Here is a 25173-nt window from a genome sequence, read left to right as displayed (position 1 = left end):
TCGCATTTCCCGGATGTAGGAACTATTACCGTACCGTAGCAAATTGAGTTGGGATTTCAGGCAGAACTCACTGATTCTAATCTCTGACATATAAATTGTATATAATAAATCTAATAAATAAAGATCAAAACTATATGTGGCTTTTTTTCTTATATTTCTATTCATAAACTTATTACAAAATACGACTTGAAAACCTGAGTCAACTTAATTGTTTGCACTGTGTACTAGAGAGTCACTCTTGTTTTTAAAATATTTTTTTAGTCGCGTGGACGCGACTCTATATAATAGTTCACTATGTCGGTCGGTCTGTTTGTCGGTCTGTCTGTCGGTCTGTCGGTCTGTCTGTCGGTCCGGTATCACTATGCGTGTTATCGCTTTCTGACCTTATCTTGATATCAGTTTAATCTAGCTAAGTCAATTTTTCACAGTATATTCCTTATGGCCAGGAATCGATGTGGTTATGTTTTCACGGTGCGCAATAAAAAATTACGCGTTTGTAATCATATCTTCACAACCATGAATCACAATTAAATAAAATTTGGTACTCATAAATTTCAGGGCATAAATCATCATATGGCAATACAATTACGTGCGTAGCGCATGTAACGCATGCGTACGCGCGCTTAAAATTTTCAAAATTTATTTTCGATGAAATAAGAGTACGTTTCGGGCAATTTTAAGCGTTTACAAAATTGCCATGAGTGCGCAGATTTTTGCGCGCGCACTGCGCGTTAAATGTTATTACACACTCTTTTTGCCCGATTTCTGTTTTCTTGACTTACTTTTCAACTAGAAATTACGTTATACGAGCACGTCAAAAGTGACAGGCTACGCACGTGTAAATTAAAAAAATATAAATGTTTTTAAACATTTCAACATTTTTAAACATGTTCAGTAATTTCGGTCAGTATAGTTCACTATGTCGGTCTGTCTGTCGGTCTGTCTGTCGGTCCGGTATCACTATGCATTGTATCATACGACTTAATGGCTGTTGGCCTTGTTTTAAATTACCTCAATCGAATAAAAGTGGGAAGCGCAAACATCATCGATAAATATTGATTGTCAGCATATGTTGTTTAGAAGAGTCACCTTCTATAAAAAAAGGTTGTTAAACAAAAAATAAATGAAAAAAAAAGAATAATTAAATAATAATTAATTAAAGAATAAATGGTATGTAATTTATTTGGCGTTTTATTATTCAAATTCTAAAACAGATGTATGTATATTTGTATTGCTAATCTTTCTATTATAACAGTTAGTGTTAATATATTTAAACTTATGCGTGATGAGATAATAAATACCAGTTTACATGGTCCACACCTTTTAGTCTACGGAGAGCTTGCGTAACGATACAAATTACCTGTATTAACGACTAAGGTGAGTAAACATTCTATTCAGATCTAATTAACAGTTTACATATTTACATTATTCTATGTTTTCAATATTGTTGTATTTGTGATCTATATTGTCATCATTCTTAACTTTTAAAATATTTGTTTTTCTTCACTTAATCCTCTTAATATAGACTTCTTTCTCCAAGATGTTTCGATTGTCAGTTATTCTATTTATGTTTTTGTATGTAACCGTCGAGTTGTCTAGCGCAGGTTAGTGAGAGTTACAGTTAAATCGTATTCTGGCAATTTAGACATAACCTACCAAAAGCTGAGGTTCGGTCAAGATGATTTACTGATATTATTATACATATATACGTATTTGGCCTACCTGGTCCAACTACTGAATAAACCGAAGGTTTGGTATAATAATAATAATATTAATTTGTAGTTAAATTGATTAATATTTCACATTTAAAATGTTACCTTTGTATCGCTAGCCAATCCATGTGATTACGGTGATGTGGAAGATGGAAATGTTAAATGTAGTAAGTCTTTACAATGATTAATCGTGTAGTCATATTTTGTAACCCATCCGCGGCCGTCGACGCACTACATCAATTTTTCTTTTTCGACCTTGATGGGAGCAAACATTGCTTTTCGCAATCATGTAGGTGCCTAATAAAGTATGGACCAGCATTAATCATATCTTTGATTATCTTGATAATAAAAGTTCTGTTATTATGATTTTTATCTATGTTTTTATTCTATTAGTCAATCCATGTGATGAAGGGGACAAATGTTTGGAATTTAGTAACACGGAATGTATGTTCATATATAGTATTAGTAGCATTGGATGTCAATCGATTAGGCGACGAAGTGATGGTGGTAAGTCGTTATAATGGTAATGAATAGGCCTATATAATAATATAGCCACCATCAATAGTCCCCTATCAATGACAGGAGACACTCTTATATAATATAATAATATAGATATTTTTTCGATAGTTCTAGCTTCATTGATGCCGACTTTTTTTTTTCATAGGAGATCCATGTGAGGGCGACCCATGTGGGCAACACCGATGTCTTTCCGAAGATGGATTTTATATCTGTATTGAGTCAATTGGAAGTAAGTTGTTCATATGTGTAACAACCTCTACTGTTGGGCGTAGGTTTCACTTGAACGATCAAATAAACAATCTCAGACAACTTGTAACGCATCAAACACTTTATTCAATTCTCAATGGCGATGGCCATGGCAACTTTCCGATGTGATGAAGATCACGAAAATGACGCTGATGATGATCAGCTATTGAATAAAGACTGACTTTACTGATGGTGATGATGGTTTCAAGTTTGTATCTCTTCTAGATAGACCTACGCATAGAACACATTATCTTTGTGAGCGGACATATTAGACAACTTTTAATTATAGAGGGCGCTAAACTAACAGGTGACCCAGAGCCATATATATAAATATAATTATGGCTCTGAGGTGACCGTAACATCCCGGCCCCTTAAAGGCGATTAAATCGAACCTTTACTATATATATACATATGTTACGGGTAACGACAAACAATAAAAGGTAATAAGTCAATAAGTCTCTTATAAAGTTCACATAAGTCAAAATTCAAATATATCACTGGCAAACATCTCACAATGTGCATGTCTAATCATTTCCGTTGACTTCTAGAAGTATGATCTTAGTGATTGATCTTACTAGAGTTCCAACCGACGTTTTCAATCTCACAGAACGCACCATTCCATCTGAATCATTCTGGAGCACTTCTATCACTCGAGCAAGCGGCCACGAGCATCGTGGAACCGATGGGTCATGAACCAAAACACAATGTCGCCATTCGCAACATTCTGCTGTTTCTTACACATCTGACGCCTTTGTTATTGGTCTCCCATTCACTATCGTTTCGACTTCACAGAAAAGCCTCTGCAATGTTTCATCGTTGATTGTTTGTTCTTCCATCAGCGAGCTGAGCACCTTGCGTACCGTGCGAATGCATCTTTCCCAAACCCCGCCTTGATGGGAAGCTGCCGGAGGATTGAATTTCCATTTCACGTGATTCTCCTAGAGGTACTGGTGTATCTGTCCTTGATTCCAATCATTAATGGCCGACCAAAGCTCCATAACAAAATTTCTTCCATTGTCAGACCGGATATGCTTCGGTACGCCTCTCCTAACGAAACGTCGATAAGCATTTAAGAATGAGTTTGTGTCCAATGATGATGCGACTTCCAGATGCACTGCTCTGATTGATAAGCAGGTAAAAATCACTCCATATCTTTTCAGTACTGATCTAGCATTTTTAACCTTAAATGGTCCAAAGCAATCAATCCCCACAAAGGTAAAAGGCGGGTGGGCTGGTGTAACTCTCTCAGCTGGCAGATCAGCCATTTTCTGATGTGCTGTCGGAGCATTTCTTCTTCTGCATTGAACGCATTTCCTACTGATCCCTTTGATCATTGTTCGTCCTCCTACTGGCCAGTAAATTTGCCTCAGCTCAGATAGAACATGATTCACGCCTGAGTGCCCAGTACAGTTGTGGTAGTGTCTTAAGATGAGTATAGTCAGATCACTGGACTTTGGTAGTATGATTTGATGTTTCAGATCTTCACTAACATTGGCCATACTCAGTCGACCTCCAACCTTCAATACACCATTTTCTAATTTCGGGTCCAACTTAATTAGTGGACTAGTTGACTTTATTGTCTTGCCTGTCTCTAAGCTTCTGAATTCCTCAGAATACGAACGCTTCTGGGCACGTCTGATGAGTACCAGTTCTGCCTCCTTCAGTTCATCTACTGAGAGAGGTTCCACTCACTCAGTGTCTTCCAACTTGAAAACTGTGAAGTTACGTTAGTTTATCCAGAGTGGTGTTGATTTCTGCCACAACTAACGCTGTTACGGCCTTCACTTCAGGGTCATTCATTCTGAGGGCGAGATCGTCTGACATCTCTGGCCACTAGGAATCATTTTGTGTGCGAAAATTTTGAACCGCAATACCACATTTCACTCATCATCATTTCCTCTGCCGTCATCCCACGGGAAGCTAGGTCGGCCGAATTTTCAGCTGAATTCACGAACCTCCATTGGTCCTTGTTCGTCCTACTTAGGATTGCCGAAACTCGATTTCCCACGTATGTTTTGAACCTGGTTTTGTCGTTGCTCAGATATCTGAGCACACATGTGCTGTCGGTCCAGCACACGGACTGGTCAATTTTAATTTCCTTAAGCTCTTCTCTTATCATTGTGTCCAAGCGTGCTGATAACAGTGCAGCCTTCAACTCCAGTCTGGGAATTGTTTGAGCTTTAAGAGGAGCCAATCTGGACTTTGCTGCAACAAGGGTGCGGTTTACGTTGCCAGATTCATCCTTCTGGTAGAGATATGATGCTGCTCCGTAACTTGTGGATGACGCATCTCCTAAGCTATGCAGTTCACGACGTACTACGGTCCCAAACTCTGCAGATTTGTAGCATCGTTGAATTCGAATAGTCTCCAACTTCTTCAGATCGGATAGCCACTGTTGCCATCTAGTCTTATATTCAATTGAGATTGTTGAATCCCAATCATAACCAAGTCGACAGAGCTCCTGCATCAATAACTTTGCCTTGAGGATAAACGGTGATACCAGCCCTAACGGGTCAAATACAGACGAAACAACTGACAGGATACCCCTTCGAGTCGCAGGCTTTGTTGTTGGAGATATAGTATATCCCAAGCTATCTTCACTGACAAACCAGCGAACACCCAAGGCACGTTGCTGGTCTCCACCACATAAGGAAACTGAGTTTGGATCTCCCTTATCTCTCAGCGTGCTCACTAGTTTACTCGAGTTTGAAACCCATTTCGTCAGGTTGAAGCCTCCTCTTGCCAGCAACTGTTTTACTTGAATGGCTATATCAATAGCACATTGTTCGTCGTCTGTCGCATATAGAAGATCGTCAACATAAAAATGCCTATCTGCTATCTGCGTGATTATTGGATCGTAGTCCTTTCCATGGTCCTTTATCGTTTTCTTCAACGCAAAGTTGGCGCAACTTGGAGATGATCGGACACCAAACAGGTGCACTAGCATCTGGTATTCCTGTGGTGCCTTCTTCAGATCTCCCATTTCCCACCACAAGTAGCGGAGAAAGTCTGAGTCCTGTTCCTTTACCTTGACCTGGTAAAACATTTTCTCAATATCGGCACAAGAGGCAACTGGAGAGCTACGGAATCTCATTAAAACTCCAACTAATGAATTGGTAAGGTCTGGTCCCTGGTTTAACTTGTCATTTAGGCATACTCCGTGAAACTTGGCAGAGCAGTCAAACACAACCCTTAGCTTTCCCGGTTTCTGCGGGTGTAAAACTGGGTGGTGCGGAAGATACCATTTTGGAATTGATCCATCGATGACCTCCGAAACCTTCCTTGTCCACTAACGTTTCCATAAATTCTGTGTACTTTCTGTGGGTGTCTGCAACGTTTCGAGTCGGCGCTCGGCCAATACACGATTGTTTGGTAATGTTGATGGGGAAGCCTTCCAAGGCATAGCAACATGGTAATGTCCATCATTGTATGTCACAGATTCCTCCATACTTGTTAATGCCTTCAATTCTTCTAACCGCTTCAACTCTTCCTGTCTTCTAGCCACAGATCCCATACTACTACGAGAATTGGATGTCTTTGCCTTCCCTGCCACAGGCTGTACTACTTCCTTCTGCTTCCGACTTTCTATTTTCTGCATAAACAGTTTTTTCACAAAACCAATCATTGTCATGATCTTTCAGGGCATCTTCGTTAAGTGTGTTGCAATATTGGTCATTAGCCAGGATGATTGCTTCATAAGAAGTAATCCACTTTGTGTATCGTAATCTTGATTCTGTCACTGGCGGATTCTCATTCATATAGTTTCTCAGCTCCTCCGAACCTTTCTGTAGGTTCTTCCAGGCTATACCAAGAGCTTTATACTTCATTTCGGTAGCATATTCTTGTCCCTTGATAGTGGACTTGTGTTCTCGTTCATCTGATAACGCCATCGTACTTTAGAATATAAACTTGAAACTGTAACAGCCTCTACTGTTGGGCGTAGGTTTCACTTGAACGATCAAATAAACAATCTTTAGGTAACTTGTAACGCATCAAACACTTTATTCAATCTCAATGGCAATGGCCATGGCAACTTGCCGATGTGATGAAAATCACGATAATGACGCTGATGATGATCAGCTATTGAATAAAGACTGACTTTACTGATGGTGATGATGGTTTCAAGTTTGTATCTCTTCTAAATAGACCTACGCATAGAACACATTATCTTTGTGCGCGGACATATTAGACAACTTTTAATTATAGAGGGCACTAAACTAACAGGTGAGCCGTACCAATATGACTGTGATATAGATTTATGCAATCATCACGGACTCGATACTTTTGTTTCATTGATTTTAACCATCCTAAAGTGGAACCCCTCTTTTGAGCACCCCTAATAAGGAAGAAGGGGACAGTTTATGGTGGTTATGTCACAAAACAATAAACGACCAACCACAATTCAGGAAACATTCCTCAATAAGGGAGCAGATTGTTTTATTCCCGAAGATAAGTCTCCTTAACAGTGGCTCTACTGCATAAAATAGCCTAATAAGCTTTAAAGATGATGATGATGATGATGATGATGATGATGATGATGATGATTATGATGATGATGATTATGATGATGATGATGATGATGATGATCATGATGATCATGATCATGATGATGATGATCATGAAGATGATCATGATGATGATCATGATCATGATGATGATGATGATCATGATGTTGATGATGATGATGATGATGATCATGATAATGATGATGATCATGATGATGATAATAATAATAATAAAAATATAACAACAATAATAAATATAACAACAACAACAACAACAATAACAACAACAATAACAATAACAATAATAATAATTTGGATCGATTAATATTTCACATTTAAAATGTTAATTTATTTATTTATTTTTATTTTATTTTATTTCATCAAAAAAATAATAATAATTTTACCTTTGTATCGCTAGCCAATCCATGTGATAACAGTGCATGTGGAGATGACATGTGTCTGTTCGAAGATGGAAAAGTTAAATGTAGTAAGTCTTTACAATGATTAATCGTGTTGTCATATTTTGTAACCCATCCGCGGCCGTCGACGCACTATGTCAATTTTTCTTTTTCTACAATGATGGGAGCAAACATTGCTTTTCGCTAATCATGTAGGGGCCTATAAAAAGGATGGACCAGCATTAATCATATCTTTGATTATCTTGATAATTAAATTCTGTTATTATGATTTTAATCTATCTATGTTTTTATTCTTATTATTAGTCAATCAATGTGAAGAATGTTTGGAATTTAGTGACACAGAATGTATGTTCATAGATAGTACCCTTCGATGTAAATCGATTAGGCGAAGTGATAGTGGTAAGTCGTTATAATGGTAATGATATATTATACAGATATTGACTGCTTAGAGGTTAAATATAAGATTTGACATCCCCGAGGGAATGATATTAAGTTCGAGGGAATATATATTTCCCGAAGCGCCAGCTGAGGGAAATATATATTCCCCGAGAACTTAATATCATTCCCAAGGCAATATCTGTTATATTATATAGCCAAGAACAAGTCTGCTGGGTTGGGTGAAGCTAGGCTAGGCCTCCTATAGTATTTGTATTGTATTTAAAACAAGCCTGCCTAGACACCTTACCTTGCGAAGAATAATATACAGATAATTACTAATTAATGATTCCTTGGCAATAAAATATTCACTTAGGCCTAGGTCGTTTAAATTAACAGAAGAATTTCCATCAATAAGCCTATTAGTATTAATAATAATATTATCTTCTCTCGATCTTCGAGGAGCCGAATCACCGGATGTTCAGCGCGTACTAGTTACTAGGTTACTACCGTGAGTATTGACCAATCACAAACGGTGTTTCATCACATTTAGGGTGGACTTATAACAAATGAGGGCGCTATGTATGCATAGCTTAAATAGTTTAGAAGATTAATTTCTTCAAGCAAATTCCGTGGCCCAGCGGATGAAACGTTGTCTTGCGATGGAGTGACAATCCCACCCGAGTTCAAGATCGAGTAGATGACTTTTGTTTATTTATCGGCAAACTCGAGTGTTGCACACGAAAATTACACAGTCAATATCATCGTACTCGAGAATTTATATGATTAATGACAGGGGACACGATTATTACGCGAAAATTACACAGTCAATATCATCGTTCTCGAGGATATATACGATTTACGATCCTCGCAGCGGTAGTCATGTGATGCAGTTTCAACCAATCACGTTCGCGTATTTACATAGCCTATGTAATATAATAATATAGCCACAATAGTCCCCTATCAATGACAGGAGACACACTCTTATTGATATTTTTTCGATAGTTCCAGCTTCATTGATGCCGACTTTTTTTCATAGGAGATCCATGTAAGAAAGACGACCCCGACGACAACCCATGTGGGCGACACCGATGTATTTCCGAAGATGGATTTTATATCTGTTTTGAGTCATTTGGAAGTAAGTTGTTCAAATGATTTTAACCATCATAAAGTGGGACCCCTCTTTTGAACACCTCTATTTAGGAGAAAGGGGACACTTTATGGATGTTATGTCACAAAACACTAACACGACCAACCACAGTTCAGGGGACATTCCTCATTAAGGAGGGCGGTTTTTTTTTTTAGTCCCTAAGATAAGTCTCCTTAACAGTGGCTCTACTGAAATCAACATGAGTGGCATGGAGTTGGTGATTGATGATGATAGATTGAATTTCTTGTAGAAATAGTTATCTGTACATAACGGACTGCCAAGTGAATACATTGATTCTGTTCTTATTACAGCCTCATTGTTTGCTGGCATGCAAGACCATAACAGGGCTAATGGATAATAAAAATAGACGTTTCGAAGAAGTAGAAAATAGATTATAGAAATAGATTATTTAGTATGTAGGCCTACGTTTTCCGGAGGTAATTTGTGTCTTCAATTTTTTTCGGTAATAAATAGTTAAACTGCGATATAACAAATAAGATTAATTGTAATTTATATTATGGATGTATAGGCCTACAATAAAAATGTCTCAAATAAAACTCTTTTATTATTTTCTATTCATTAGACCCGTCTAATATTCCTAGAATAAAAAGAATGTGCACATGCCGCCTAAAATCAAGAACTGCTGATATTTTATGATTCTTTCATCCATATTGAAAGAGATTCTTGTTTATTTACTGCTTAATGGTAACATTTCAAGTTTGTTTGTATTATTGAATCGGCGAAACTTGAGAGGGTTGGTTTGGAAAATATGTAGGCCGCCCCCTGTATGTAATATCGCATTCGTATCGTAAACGTATGGCTGAGGCTAATTTTGCTTCAAGAATAATAAATAAGCACAAAGTCACTTTGTTACCTTCATTAGTACATCACGGTGTTTTTTTCTAAAGCTGAACAGACAGAAATACAGGGTGGAAAGACAACTATCGATTGTAAAGAAATATTCGTGCGATTACATTCGCAAAAAAACACAGGTGTTACCATTACCCTCATATCATAACGGATTCGTGGTTGATTGTTCAGGTAAGTAAGTAATTACTTCGGAATAACTATTATGAACATGATTATTTGACGTATATTTGATTTATTACTCATCATATCTTTTAAACCACTTTTTTTATTGTCAGCATATATGCTGTTTAGAGTCACCCTCTATAAAGAAGGTCCAATAAAAAATAAATGAAAAAAAAAGAATTGGTATGAAATTTATTTAGCGTTTTATCATTCTAATTGTAAACCAGATGTAGGCCTATGTATATTTGTATTGCTAATATTTCTATTATAAGCGTTAGTGTTAATATATTTAAACTTATGCGTGATGAGATAATAAAACACCAGTTTACATGTTCACACCTTTTAGTCCAGAAAAAGTCGAGAAGAACTGGTATGTAGGGCCTAATCAATTTGATAGGCGTTTTATTATTCTAATTGTAAAACAGATGTATGTATATTTAGTATTTCTAATTTTTCTAATATTATAAGCGTTAATATTAATATATTTAAACTTATGCGTGATGAGATAATAAATACCAGTTTACATGGTCCACACCTTTTAGTCCACGGAGAGCTTGCGTAACGATACAAATTACCTGTATTAACGACTATAAAGTTGAGTAAACATTCTATTCAGATCTAATTAACAGTTTACATATTTACATTATTTAATGTTTTCAATATTGTTGTAGCCTATTTGTGATCTATATTGTCATCATTCTTAACTTTTAAAATATTTGTTTTCACGTACTCCTCTTGATATAAACTTCTTTCTACAAGATGTTTCGATTGTCAATTATTCTTATATTCATGTTTTTGTATGTAACCGTCGAGTTGTCTAGCGCATGTTAGTGAGAGTTACAGTTAAATCGTATTCTGGAAATTTAGACATAACCTACCAAAAGCTGAGGTTCAGTCAAGATGATTTACTGATATTATTATACATATATACGTATTTGGCCTACCTGGTTCAACTACTGTATAAACCGAAGATTTGGTATAATAATAATAATATTAATTTGTATTTGGATCGATTAAAATTTCACATTTAAAATGTTACCTTTGTATCGCTAGCCAATCCATGTGATTACGGTACATGGGGAAGACGGAAAAGTTAAATATAGTAAGTCTTTACAATGATTAATCGTGTAGCCATATTTTGTAACCCATCCGCGGCCGTCGACGCACTACGTCAATTTTTCTTTTTCGACCTTGATGGGGGAAAACCTTGCTTTTCGCTAATCATGTAGGGACCTAATAAAGGTTATTAATTAATCATATCTTTGATTATCTTGATAATAAAAGTTCTGTTATTATGATTGTTATTTATGTTTTTATTCTTATTAGTCAATCCATGTGATGAAGGGGACAAATGTTTGGCATTTATTGGCACAGAATGTCTGTTCATATATAATAGCATTGGATGTAAATCGATTAATGCGAAGTAAGTCGTTACAATGGTAATGAATAGACCTATATAATAATATAGCTACCATCAATAGTCTCAATGACAGGAAACACAAATTGTCGCATTCTTATGTAACGTTGATATTTTTTCGATAGTTCTAGCTTCATTGATGCCAATTTTTTTTTTCATAGGAGATCCATGTGAGGACGACCCACGTGGGAAACACCGATGTATTTCCAAAGATGGATTTTATATCTGTATTGAGTCACTTGGAAGTAAGTTGTTCATATGACTGACTGAGATATTGGTTTAGGCAATCATCAAATACTCGATCATTTTGTTTCATTGATTTTAATCCATCATAAAGTGGAACCTCTCCTTTGAACACCTCTATTAAGGAGGAAGGAAACACTTTACGACTGTTATGTCACAAAACACTAACACGACCAACCCCCACAATATTCAGGGGACATTCCTCATTAATTTGGCTTTTTTTTTTAGTCCCGAAGATAAGTCTCCTTAATAGTGGTTCTAGTGCATAAAATAGCCCTGTTTAGCAACCTGAGTGGCATGGAGTGATGATAGATTGAATTTTTGTAGAAATAGTTATCTGTAACATACTGGACTGCCAAGTGAATACATTATAATAATAATAATAATAATAAATACTTTATTTTAACACGGAAAAGCTTGTGTCACCATAAAGGTGTTCTTCTACAAGGCCGTGATCAACTAACAGTAGTACATTACACATTTAAAAATAACAAATTTTAAAAATAACAAATTTTAAAAATAACAAATTAGAGAACAAAAATATATGAACAGAAACCTTAATTACATTTGTGATAAGAGTACAAAATAAATAATAAATCACACCAATAATTTTTTGAAAGTATTCAAATTTGTGGCATTTTGCATTGGTTTTTTTAGAGTATTCCATAAACTAGCACCATAATATGAAAAACTTTTTTTTTTATATTCTGTTTTGGGTTTATTCAATTTTAATACATCCTTTGATCTTGTATTGTATGTGTCTAGTTTGGGTGTAAATAGTTCGTTTAGATATGGTGGTGCTTGATTATGGAATATTTTATATAACATTTTGGCTTCATTATTATGTAGTTGAGTATTAAGATTTATCCAGTTTAAGTTTTGCAGGGCTTGTGTACTTGAGTCGTATTTCCTTGTTTTTGTAATAATTTTGGCTGCTCTGTTTTGTAGCATTTGTAGTTTATTAGTATTTTTTTTATTTGATCTGCCCCACACAATATTACAATAGTTAAACTGTGGAGAGATAATACTATTATACATTAAGCAAGATACATGTTTTGGGACGAGATTTGAAGATTTTTTTAAGTAGTACAAGCCTGGCAATACTTTACTTTTAACATTATCTATTTGTTTATCCCACAGTAAATATTCATCAATAACAACACCTAGATGTTTACAGCTTTTTACTCTTTGTAGCCGAACATTGTCTATGTTTAAATTTAGATCAATGTTTGCTAATTTTGCAAGCCTTTGTTGTGTTCCTATAAACATACACTGAGTTTTATTTACATTTAGACTAAGCTTGTTACTTGCTAGCCATGATTTGATTTTTTTTAAATCTTCATTAATTTTTGCAAGTACTTCATTTATATCAGAAGATGCAAAGTAAAGAGCTGTATCATCTGCATACATACTAATCTGTACACTATTTACATGCTTTGGTAGATCATTTACATAAAGTATAAATAAGAGTGGTCCCAAAATTGATCCTTGGGGGATTCCACAATTACTAGGCTATAGCATTTATCTGATCGGACACCATTTACTTGTGTTAAGTGCGTACGATCACAAAGATAGTCTTTAAACCAATTTATAATAGAGACATCTAAGTTAAATGATTTAAGCTTGTCTATAAGTATGGTATGGTCTACCGTGTCGAAAGCTTTTTTCAGATCAAGCATGACTAAACCTATATACTTCCCACAATCAATATCATTTATCCAATCTTCTGTAATGTTTAATAATGAAGATACAGTAGAGAAATTAGGACGAAATCCTGATTGGTAAGCATAAATCATATTTTTTGAGTTAATAAATTGATTCTGTTCTTATTACAGCCTCAGTGTTTGCCAGCATGCAAGACCATAACAGGGCTAATGGATAATAACAATAGACGATGCGAAGAAGTAGAAAATAGATTATAGAAATAGATTATTTAGTATGTAGGCCTACGTTTTCTGGATGTAATTTTTGTCTTCAATTTTTTTCGGGCCAATAATTAGTTAAACTGCGATATAACAAATCAGATTAATTGTAATTTAGATCATGGATGTATACAATAAAAATGTCTCAAATAAAGCTCTTTTATTATTTTCTATTCATTAGACCCCGTCTAATATTCCTAGAATAAAAAGAATGTGCACATGCCGCCTAAAATCGAGAACTGATGATATTTTATGATTCTTTCATTTGTTTATTTACTGCTAATGGTAAACGAAACTTCAGAGGGTTGGTTTGGAAAATATGTAGGGCGACATCCTAACGGAATTCGTGGTAGATTGTTCAGCAGGTAAGCAGGGAAAAATTTCATTTGAAAATTTTGTTTAGCAAAATTGCTATCAAACTGATTTTTTAATCAAGAAACATAGGCCTAGGGCCTAGTTTTGTATTGTATTTTTTGCTACACAATTGTAGAAATGTGTAGCAAAAAGGTTGTTTTGTATAGCTTTTTGCTATGCTACACTGGCGAAATTATTCCCTGGTAAGTACTACTTACTTCGGAATAACTATTATGAACATTATTTATTATTTTATTAACAGTATTTGACGTTTATATATTTTAAACCACTTTTTTTTCGTCTTCACCTAATTGAATCAAAATTAAATCTTTTCGATGAAATGAAGAGACCAAAACGATTATTTTGACAACGACCAAACGGAGGAGGCTAGCCCGCAGTTGCTTGATCTGAGAGTCCCGACTCTCATCAGTATTAATTCAGTAAAGGGTGGCGTATGATGATTTATAATTCTTCAATTATCGATTGAATGTATTGAAGAGCTTAAATTAAAGCAGCTGAAGAAAAAATGAATAAGCAATTTGGGAACCTTGTTTATGTTTGTGTTAAAAATTATTCATAAAAATGTAGGCTAGTAGTAGCAAAGAATATATATCACAAGAATGAGTAATCCGCGATTTTCCCTGTAACAGTAATATTGTCCATGGGGTAGGGCACCGCCATAAGTGAGGATGTATCTGGGATCTATATAACTTTTTGTGATGGTTACACTTATCAAAGGCTGGACCACCGGTAGTATTTTCATGATAAAAATGTTATCAACTACATGCCAACATCATGTTAAATGCTGTTTGGATATTTAATTGTTCGTTTCATGCAATTTATTTAGTAAAAACTGCCGAATAAACAGTTCGCTTCATCAACCGGGCGCTACGATAGTGTTACCGGTCGTGTTGGTGTTTACGCGTTTTCACAAAAGATAGTTTAATAATATTCCTATATTTAACTTGTTTCTCGTAAAACAAATAAAAATGTTAATGAAATTTAACATTGTATCCTATTAATAACATGTATTTTATACTAATTTATATCATAAAAACAATACTTAATTTACTGGGCGTAGAGTAGTACGCGGCAATGGTAAAGAATAGGCTGTGCTATTCTATATGTTTTTGGGTGTTGCTGTTAGGCCTTTTTTGTGAACTAATTTAGCATGTTAGTAAATAATTGTCTGTAGAAGTGAATGTACACTTGTTTGTTAATAAATATGTATTATAAAATGGTTTACAATTGCAAAATATATTATCATAATTCTATTTAAAGTGACATGTATAATATCTATTAAATCAAGTCTTATTTAGTCTGTATACATCCGCCCTTATGAGGGCGGCATCACTCTCTGTTACAAATTTCTCATGCAAAAATCGCGAAATACTCATTTTTGTGATATATATTCTTTGGTAGTAGGTGAGAGTATAATAAATGTAACCAACCCCAATATATCTAAATGGTCAAAGTTTTGGCCTTGTCAGATCGGGACGTGTCGGTCCACTTTTGGACAGAATACTCCATCCATGTCCATTTTACTTGGGATTTTACTACAGGATTGTAGGTTCAGGGGGGTAAACAATATATTTGTGTGTGTGCCGTGACGATGAACAAGACTTGATTGAGGTGTATACAAACTGATGATAAGAACCCACTGTCGGGTGGGGGCTAAACAGGCTATAGCACCTACTAAAACTTAACAGCAGTGTCTTTTTAAAATAAATTAATTCCTTTTTTTCCCTTAAACCCGACAGATCATTTTTCTCAGAAATTATGAAATATTTAGCTCTCCCCCTCCCCCTAATCTACAGTATAATGCTGGATCCTCCCCTGACTGTCTAATTCTGTCTAAGGCCCTATTTGGTGACCACCCTGATTTTTTAAAAACTAAATGCAATTCAATATGACTGAGGCTATGTTCAGACCCATGGCGTTAGACCGTTTTGGCGTACAGCGTATTACTAGCAAGGTCACATTACAAACTGCATAGAAAAAAAATGAGGTTCAGACCCATAGCGTACGGTCTAACGCCATGGGTCTGAACAGGGCCTGAGTTTTCAAATGAAATATAATATGACGTACCTTGACTCATGTATGGTTTAAAAGAGGTCAAATAATCGGATGGTAGACGGACTATGAACTTGCTCATAGTTTTTTTTAATTTCTTTTGAATATATTAACAAAAGGATGATACGCTGACTGGCAATCCTAATCTATAATGATTTCCAAATTATACTTCCTAAGGTTCAAACTCTACAACAATGAATGGGATTGAAATTTACTAATAAACTGAATCCCTTGCTTTTATTATTTCTGTTTGACCTGGATATAACCATAGAATATTTACTTGAAGCTGTCAATTGTTCAAATGCATATGAGAAAATATTGGATTCCGTTAATAACAACTAACTTAATAACTTTTCCAATGGTTTATTCTTTTTTTATGTGCTATTCTATATGTTTGTTGACTAATTTATTCTGGTTTTCTCTGCCTTTCAAAGAGTTTCTTCATTTCTCGCTATAAATATCCTCTCCCAGGGAATTAATTACAGTAATTGAACATTTGTTTACTGTATCTTACATCACCAATGCCTACTCTATCAATTAATGTATAGTTCAAGCCAGGGTTTGCATAAGTTGACATCATCATTTTGACCATTATCTGTTTTAGAGGGGGTTTCTAATAAATTTAGACTCCCTAAAATGTTTGTATAGTTCGTATGTATATTTCCATAGCTAATTTCCATATAAGATAAAGATAAGATAAGATAATAAGATTTATAAGTGCACATATCCACAAAGTGCTCAAGGCGCTCGTGAAAACATGAACAATATAAACATTGAAACTAAAAACAAAAACATTTTGGAAAAAAAAAAACGGAATAAAAGCAGACCAATCGAACCCACATCACTGCTTCCGTTTACTGGCAATTAATTGGGTAAAATTTCCATGGATTGACGTTACATAGTACTTGCAGTAGTCGAGAACATTTCAGTTAGTAGTGCAACTAGCCACAGAAAATGCCCTGGTGATATCGCTCCAAGATTCTGATATTCATTTGTGATACTACTAATTGTCAGACTTGACCTTTGACATACTGTATTGTCAAATTCACCTGGATTGCATGTACGGTGGTATGGTTATTGTATGTAATCAATTCAACAGGAATAGTTTTTTATTCAAAAGAAAATCTATAACTGCTATTGAGAAGCGTTCATTTTATGATAGCAGTTTTTGTACTGTGATGTACAGTCTTCTGCTACTCTATCTCATTGCATGATAATTTGGTTTATTTTTAACAGATAATTTAGTAGCTACTGTTGGGTCAAAAGTTTATTTAGATATATAATTACACAGTTTGTTGAGTTTGCCATAAAATCATAACCATAACAAAGAAAATATTTATATTGCATGTAATTGTAACAAGGAAAAAAAAGTATGTATATTTGTTTGCGCATTCACTTTAGGATTACTGCTGTGTTTTGTCTGTTTGCGCATTCACTTTTAGGATTACTGCTGAGTTTTGTCTGTTTGCGCATTCACTTTTAGGATTACTGATGTGTTTTGTCTGTTTGCGCATTCACTTTTAGGATTACTGCTGTGTTTTGTCTGTTTGCGCATTCACTTTTAGGATTACTGCTGTGTTTTGTCTGCCATGTTTTTGGAGATATTGCCAAGTGGTAAGATAAATATGTCCATTTTATTTCAATATCAAATATGACTTTTGTGGGACCCATCAGTAGTATGATGACTTGACTTTGATCTTTGAAAAAAAAAAAAAATATCAGAAAAAAAAAGTAAAAATCTTTTAATTTATGAGAATGGACAAATGTATGCATCTGATAGATATCATTATGAGGAGGAAGGACGCATGTTGGGATGGTTGGTATAACATTACATCATGTGACAGTGTTTGGTTTCAGTGATATGTCCTCTGCTTTCTTTAACATTTCAAAGACATAGAATGAGTACATTTTCCTTTCATTTTCATTTTCCCTAAAGCAGTAAGTGTGAAATGTATCCGATTCCTTTCTCTACATTCTTTTTGAAAGAATTAATTGCGAGCAGAAATACTGGTAAGCATCTCCGTGTGCTCGTTATTCTAATGACGTTTTCGATTGTGAATTCAGAGATAACATGTCGATGGGCCTGTTGTAAAGATAATCGATTAATTGTTATCAATTATTGCAATTCAATAACCAATAACCACCTGATTGTTACCATAATTTCAAACCTCAATGCTTTTCTTTAAGCTTTCTGATTGGTCCTTTTATAATGGCACTTGTTCAACATGGCCACTGATGTGTGTCCAGGGGTGCATTAGCGCTGCAGCATTTTCCAGGGGTTTAATTCTTTTGCTTCACTCAGCACGTGGTCTAATAACAACATTTAAAATATTTGATATTTGAACTTGCATATTAATATTAAGCAGGTAGGAATAACAACTGTGATTGTTGGATTATTGAACAAATAGGAGTTTGTAACTTGGTCGAAATCACTGTAAAGTAAGTAGGTTTTTGGGGAAAAATACTGAAAAGTTAAAAATATATTGTAATGTAAAGCTCTGTCTACAATATCAGACTAGTTTGACACAAAAAGTGTGATGAACCCAAATATGGTAGTGATATTCCCAAATATGGTAGTGATACAGTATGACATCAAATTTGTCAGATTGATGACATCTAATTTACTTGAAGACTATAACTCGTAATTTTAAAAGAATGTATAAAATTGTTGCTGTTTTTCTATATAATTTAATGTATTGATGTTATCTGTTTTGGCTGTTTATTTTTCATGGTATATAACAGTGAATGAGTGAACATATTTACCATGATATAACTTTCTATAGTGAAGGGAAAGACTAAACATTTATTTTTTAAGCTACCTCACCTCTATGCCAACTAGTCAATTCAATCTCCCAATACAAAACAATCTGACAACCGGATAGTATTCCAATATGAGCATTTTCTTGAGGTCCCAAGGGTTCAAAATTTATGTTGCTGTTAAAAACAATAGGGAATGTTGATTGCATTCTCATAGAATTTTTGGTGGCTCAATCAAATGAATTCATGTTATTTTGTTGGTTACCATTCAAAAGTGTGTCATTTAGTTCATTGGATTTGAATTGGATTTAGTTTGATTTTATAAATAAGCTAGATTTTTATTATTTTATTAATATTTTAAGTCCATACACAATTGCCTTTCTGTCTCACAGACACTACAGTAACATACTGTTCATTCAAAAGTGGTTGGTAAATAATATTGATTTTGAAATCTTGCCGCTGTAAAACCATACAACCTTTTTTTTGTGTATGCTTACAGCAGAACCCCTCCTTTGGGACGGAGACGGCCATGTTAAGGTGACACTTTGCTGTGAAACTAAACAAAGACGACTATTTGTTGCGTTGGCATGAGGTTGTCATAATTAGAATTTACTTAATAATTTTAACTAATCAATTACTAGTACCATAATATTTTTAAGAAGCATATAATATATACTAATTTCAGTTTAAGAATGTCATAAACAGTTGAACAACAATTTCAAACTATTTAAATTCTCTCCATTTGAACTTTTTGACTGCCATGTTTTTTTTTGCCTGTAGTCTTTGGTATACAGTTTGAAAAGAATTATGATTGACTAACTAATTCTTGTTTACTAAGCCTAACTGTTGAGAATCCTTCTTAGAGAATCACTGAAGCATGCTCAAAGAATGTGGAGTATTTTTAAATTCAAAGAGATTTAATACAAACACTGGCGAAAAGCATCAATTCAATATATATAATAGTAGATAAACTGAACTCACAACTATTATACTTATATTGCTGTTGGAGATATTTGCTTAGTCGCCATTTTATGGTCTTACCGTATATTTCGGTGTATAAGTCGCACTTTTGACACGCAAATTTGACCTCTAAATTAAGGGTGCGTCTTATACACCGAACATAAATGCCTCACCACACAGATTGTACATAGGCCTAGGCCTAGGCTATCGTCACCTCGTTTGCTAGGCCTGAGTAGGCTAGGCCTAGCTACAGTAACTAAAGTTAACGTAACGGCAACCTGCTTCTGCCTAGTTTTCAAGTCATTTTAGCATGATGTTATACTAAATATGATGAAAAGATTTGTTCATTATGGCGCTCCGATAAAATTTCATTTGTAAACGTTTATGTACGATTGGAATAGTATTTATTTATACAGTAGTTATACGCACGATCGCCGTACCCCAAGGGCAAGCCCTTCTTTTGGTGGCCACATGGTGTACGGTATTCGACTAGTATATTCTCCAGGTGATTATAGCATGGACCTAGCGTACACACTTCTCGGATACATAGATACTAATCGAATACGATTGTCCGTGAAAACGTGCGCCCTCTCGAAATAATCGAGCGAGGCTAGCCCACACACGTGCGTGTTACACACACGGTCATGCACTCGATGTTGCGGCGAAACTCATGAATAACAAGTTAAAAAGAACTTGTTGAGGCTGGGCGCGGCCGAGCCTAGGTAAGGAAAAACCTAAATAAAGGACGCCGTTGTAGATATAACAAAATATATTATTACAATAATATTGATTACAATTTAAAAAAACATTGTTTTGATGAAATATAAGGTGCGTCTTATACATCGACGATATAAAAAATACCGATATTTTACTCTCAGTTGGGGGTGCGTCTTATACACAGGTGCGACTTATACACCGAAATATACGATACCTAACAGTAAGTATTGTGTTAAAGTCCTCTTTATTTATTCTTAAAAGAAATTGAACAGACCGTAGTGTGTCATATGGGTAGGTTCATACTTACTGCTAGTCTTGTATGGTAAGGTCTGATCAGATTCCATGATGGCCTAAATTATTTTATTTCAAAAATATAATACAACGTATAAGATTTTTGAGGACCCTGGAGAGTAAAATGGATTTTGGTAAAGAATAATTACTTATACAAGGTAAAAATAATCATGTATATATCCAATGTTGTATTGGTGTGTGAACGAGCCCGGCCTTGGTTTTTAGTGCACTAATAAATTTGAATGGTCCTTAATTCAGTTCTTTATAACATACTGTTTGAATTGAGAAATCAATAAAAACTACAATGAACAATATGACAATACTGAGATGTTGAGTTAAGTGCTAATCTCTAGAATTATTTCTCATTAGAGTGTCTATATAATCAGGACCTTCAGTTTGTATCAACTTTTTTTTTAATTTTAAACTTCTTTTGTGTTTATTATTAATGAGTTTTGGCTGGTTCTAATCATCCTTAATATGTTACAGTAATCTAGTAATCCCTGTCTCCTAATTGTGAAACTTTCACGTGGAACACTATAAGAAATAAAGGTTTTAACAATACAACCAACCTCTATTGAGGAGACACTCCTAATAAAAGGACACTTTGTTTGGTTACGAAAAATGTATTAAATGCAGATTCAACTTAATACTATGCAGTAGTCTAAGCAATGATTTGTATTCATACTTAAATACTGTACACAAACAATATCATTCTAGTATTTTCAACTATTAATATGTGTACTTTTTAAAATCAATAGTTTCTATTTTCTCAGGTAGTTTGAAATAGGTAATTCAGGAACTTATTAAACTATTGAGTGCTTCCTGTTAGGATGTGATTCATGCCAGTAGGGAATAATCCCGCAGATTTTGTGTAAATTACTATCAAACGAGTTTGATCCCTCTTCTCAAATTCTTGGTGAATTAGTCAATATGATTACTTACTGATTCTTCTTCATAAATACTTAAAAATACTTATTATATTAAATAATATGGGTCAGGAATGTTGGCTGATCATCAGATCGAAGCTGTAGAACTATTTTGAGTATTAAAACTTTATTCAGTGGATTGTCTGGTTCAAATGGTATCCTACTGTAAAAATCCCTTTCCTCTAGTTTTTAAATTATTTGAAAAAATTACAGTGAAGAGAAGATTTTTTTTTATGCTCATAATTATAAAACATACAGTACTATATTTCAGCTTCTAATCTGATTTTCCAGAAGTGTTGGTATTCAAAATGTGTTTTTAATTTTAACAAATAATTTGGCACCTTCAGACCTCTGGTTTTAGAAGTGAGTTTGGTTTTCAGATAGTCTGATATATTGGGAGAGTCCACACTGTACACTACCTCTTCTATGTTTGTTTATGTGAGGTTTAAGGGTAACCACAGATTACCCAATTGTATAACTAATTTAGGATATAGTACTATACTTCTTTGTTGAAGAAATTCCAGCTTTAAATCAAGTTGATGCTATCTTTTTAAAGTTGCTTATTGTCGTTTTGAATTGTTTTCTATTAACAGAGTGGGCCTTGTGTGTAGGTTTTTACTTATTGAGATCGATGACATCATAATCCAAAATCTTGATCATTGCCAAAAACCGTGATTAATTCTGAATAGGGTAATTGAGTGGGAAGAAAATAACTGTTGAATAATCTAACCAAACAATTAATCTGACTCAACATACTATAGAAATTATCACTTTGGTACTGTTTATGTTTTGTTTACAAATATTAGGTAAATGTACACACATTGTGTAATACAATTGACCACCATGGTCAACCAACAAAATGAGATGGCTTATCTATCTATTATGTTTATATCTATTATCAATATTAAACATTTTTGCAATTGCTCATTCTCTACTATTATATGCCAGAGCTATATGCATAGAGCTATGGTTTCGTGGTTAGGTTTTGTTTAAATAAAAATTAATTAAAAGTCGCTGCCACAACAGTTCACATATACCTGCAATATACATTAAAAATTGAATTATTCAAATTGCAGTAGTTGACCGATATTGTATCGAATACTACAATAGCGTTGGGATACAATTATATTTATTAGATTGGTAGTGAATAGTTGTATAGATCACCTATATAAATTCTATTATTAGTCTATGATAACATACAGGTAATTTCACTTATATATAGCAAACCCCCTATTTTTAATAATGGTACAGTCTCTGTAGACAATAAATAATTGTGAAATTTTAATACCAAGCTCTTGATTCAGTGGTTTGGTATTGTGTGGGAATGACCCCATTCATGAATATTCATAGAATAATGCAAAAACAACTGCTGTGGTTGGCCAGCATTCTTTAGTCCAATTGTGAGATATACCTAGTCACTGGAATGCGTTAGGCGTGTGCAGTTTGCTGTTAATACCAGTTACTTTTCAATAAATGATAGGAATTATTTCAACCTTTTTGGAATCTAAGAAATAAGGTAAGATATTGTATTATAACTGAAGATAAATTTACTAGTATTGTTGATGATATATTCAGAAATGTTGGCTGTTCTTTCTGGTGTCATCATTATATGGGTAGGATGTTTGGTAAGATAGTGAATGTAGATATGCATTAGTCACCATACTTACCTGTTGCTTACTCCATTAATATTGATATACTGCTGGTATAGTTTTGACTACTGCTACCACCACTATCTACAGTATTACTATTAGTCAAACATTTATTGGTAAACCAGTATCCATATCCTTGTATTGTGATCTCTCTCAATATATTGTAGTAGTAGAATTGTATTTATTAAATTATATTATACTATATAAATAATTCCATCTTCTATGTAACTGACATTGTAAATTATAATTAATTTACCATGTGACATAATGTTATTCACATGTACAATTGATTAAATCATTAAGCAGAACTATAAACAAAATTAATTAAAATATTAAATTTATAGCTCCATCCATGATTAAGTTCTACTGACCATATCGTATCATATTTTCGTCAACATGACTGTAATGTGATCACATGTATGTTTACTGTCAAAAAATGTTACATAATAATAAGACATGACATTAAAAAATATCAGTTTCTAATAAAAAATACTTTATAATTTATTTTTTAAACTCAATTATATACAGTGTTCACTATTATATAATAGACAGACACTTTTTGTGCTTAGCAGAGCGAGTCCTCTCAATAGAGGTGTCCTCTGAATAGAAGTTTACCATAGTAATATTAAATCATACAATATTTCGTAACATTAATAATCATAGTCCACAGATGTGTTAGAAATTGTCTTTTTCATTGGTTGTTTTTCATTCTTTGTCAGGATGTAATTTCAATTAAAATATTTCAGCCTGAAAAATTGACATACCTCAAGGATGTGTCATAATGGTTTAGTAGAGCATATCAATTTGCAAGAGGACCAAAAAGTGTACTGTACACAAACTGACTTGATTGGAGTTCAAAGTACTATTTACTTAACTCCTATGATTTATCATTATCTAATTAAACTGACCTTTGTATGTTATACTGTACAGTAGACGTTCTTTAATACAGGAAAAAGATCTAAACAAGGATAATTATTCAAATGTTACATTTAATGCTATGTATGTATAAACAATATTGGCTGTATTGGTTAAACATACTGTAGGCTAATTGAATTTGAAATGACTACATACAGTGGAGGAAAGAGTCCAGCCTTCACATCCATCCACCTACCACTACCAATTTGTTTTGATATGTGTATACAAAAGATAAACTATGAATTACATCATTTTTTACTCATACTGTATTATTACAGTAAGTAGTTGAGTCATACTTATTTTCTTAAGAAAGCATACATTCCTTTCATTGTTAAAGAACTATTTCAAGTTGGTTCTTATAATTCTTGTTGTGTCACAGTGAAGTAATACATTCTGGGTCACTGCTTATTGAAATATTTCACAAATACTTTAACAAACCTGTGCAATATATAGAAGATAAACACTGTCCCTGCAGTAGTCTACTCTTTATATATACTTTGCATAGTATATTCATGCATTTGATAAATTGATAAAGGTTTACTGTATCTATATATTTATACTGTACAGTAACTATAAGGTTAATTTTACAGTATGACAATTTTAGAGTACTGAAGATAATTTCATACTGTAGGCCTAGTGCTAGCCAGCTGTCTCCATCTCCACCTCATGACATGTGATTGTAGATGACCTTGGACACCATGCTGGTTATCTGATGAACATGCAGGCCAGGAATTTCAAATTTAATTTACAGTCAACATACACTTGTATTTCTGAACATTTAAATTGTTTGGAAACTGTAGACAGTGGATAGATATCTTTGAATATTTGAATGAATTATACAAACTTCAAAATTATTGCTAGTTAAACTTTATTGAGCACTTTTAATAATTTTTATTTAATATTATAAAAATGTATTGCATAAGCTTACAATGGCTGACATGGAAGCACACTGTACAAAAAGTCTTTTGTGTAAAACAGGACATACACAAGA

General features: G+C 34.1%; 2 protein-coding genes across 6 annotated transcripts in view; both read left to right on the top strand.

The window, feature by feature from the left end:
* The first annotated feature begins 1332 nt into the window (after nt 1-1332).
* Nucleotides 1333-9549, top strand: LOC140039653 (uncharacterized). 2 transcript variants are annotated; one of them, XM_072085276.1, is made up of 9 exons: nt 1333-1377; nt 1526-1604; nt 1832-1879; nt 2106-2219; nt 2377-2460; nt 7401-7469; nt 7705-7800; nt 8816-8914; nt 9238-9549. In XM_072085276.1, the coding sequence occupies exons 2-9, from the start codon at nt 1541-1543 to the stop codon at nt 9282-9284; spliced, it is 621 nt and encodes a 206-aa protein (XP_071941377.1). In that variant the 5' UTR covers nt 1333-1377; nt 1526-1540; the 3' UTR covers nt 9285-9549. The 2 variants fall into 2 exon arrangements, with proteins under 2 accessions (XP_071941377.1, XP_071941378.1); XM_072085277.1 differs by lacking the exon at nt 1832-1879.
* A 4326-nt stretch (nt 9550-13875) lies between these two features.
* Nucleotides 13876-25173, top strand: part of LOC140040430 (tight junction protein 1-like) — a 41263-nt gene continuing 29965 nt past the window's right edge. For 2 of the 4 annotated variants that reach the window (XM_072086355.1, XM_072086353.1), the window contains exon 1: nt 23001-23134. The gene's annotated coding sequence lies outside the window, so the exon portion shown is untranslated. Of the gene's footprint in view, nt 13906-22999; nt 23135-25173 lie in introns of those variants that run through there. The other 2 variants (XM_072086354.1, XM_072086356.1) reach the window with 2 other exon arrangements.

Source organism: Antedon mediterranea, chromosome 2 (assembly GCF_964355755.1).
Source record: "Antedon mediterranea chromosome 2, ecAntMedi1.1, whole genome shotgun sequence".
In the NCBI taxonomy this organism is placed as follows: domain Eukaryota; kingdom Metazoa; phylum Echinodermata; class Crinoidea; order Comatulida; family Antedonidae; genus Antedon; species Antedon mediterranea.
Note: the sequence above shows the minus strand (reverse complement) of the source record. Positions and strands in the feature narration are given on the sequence as shown.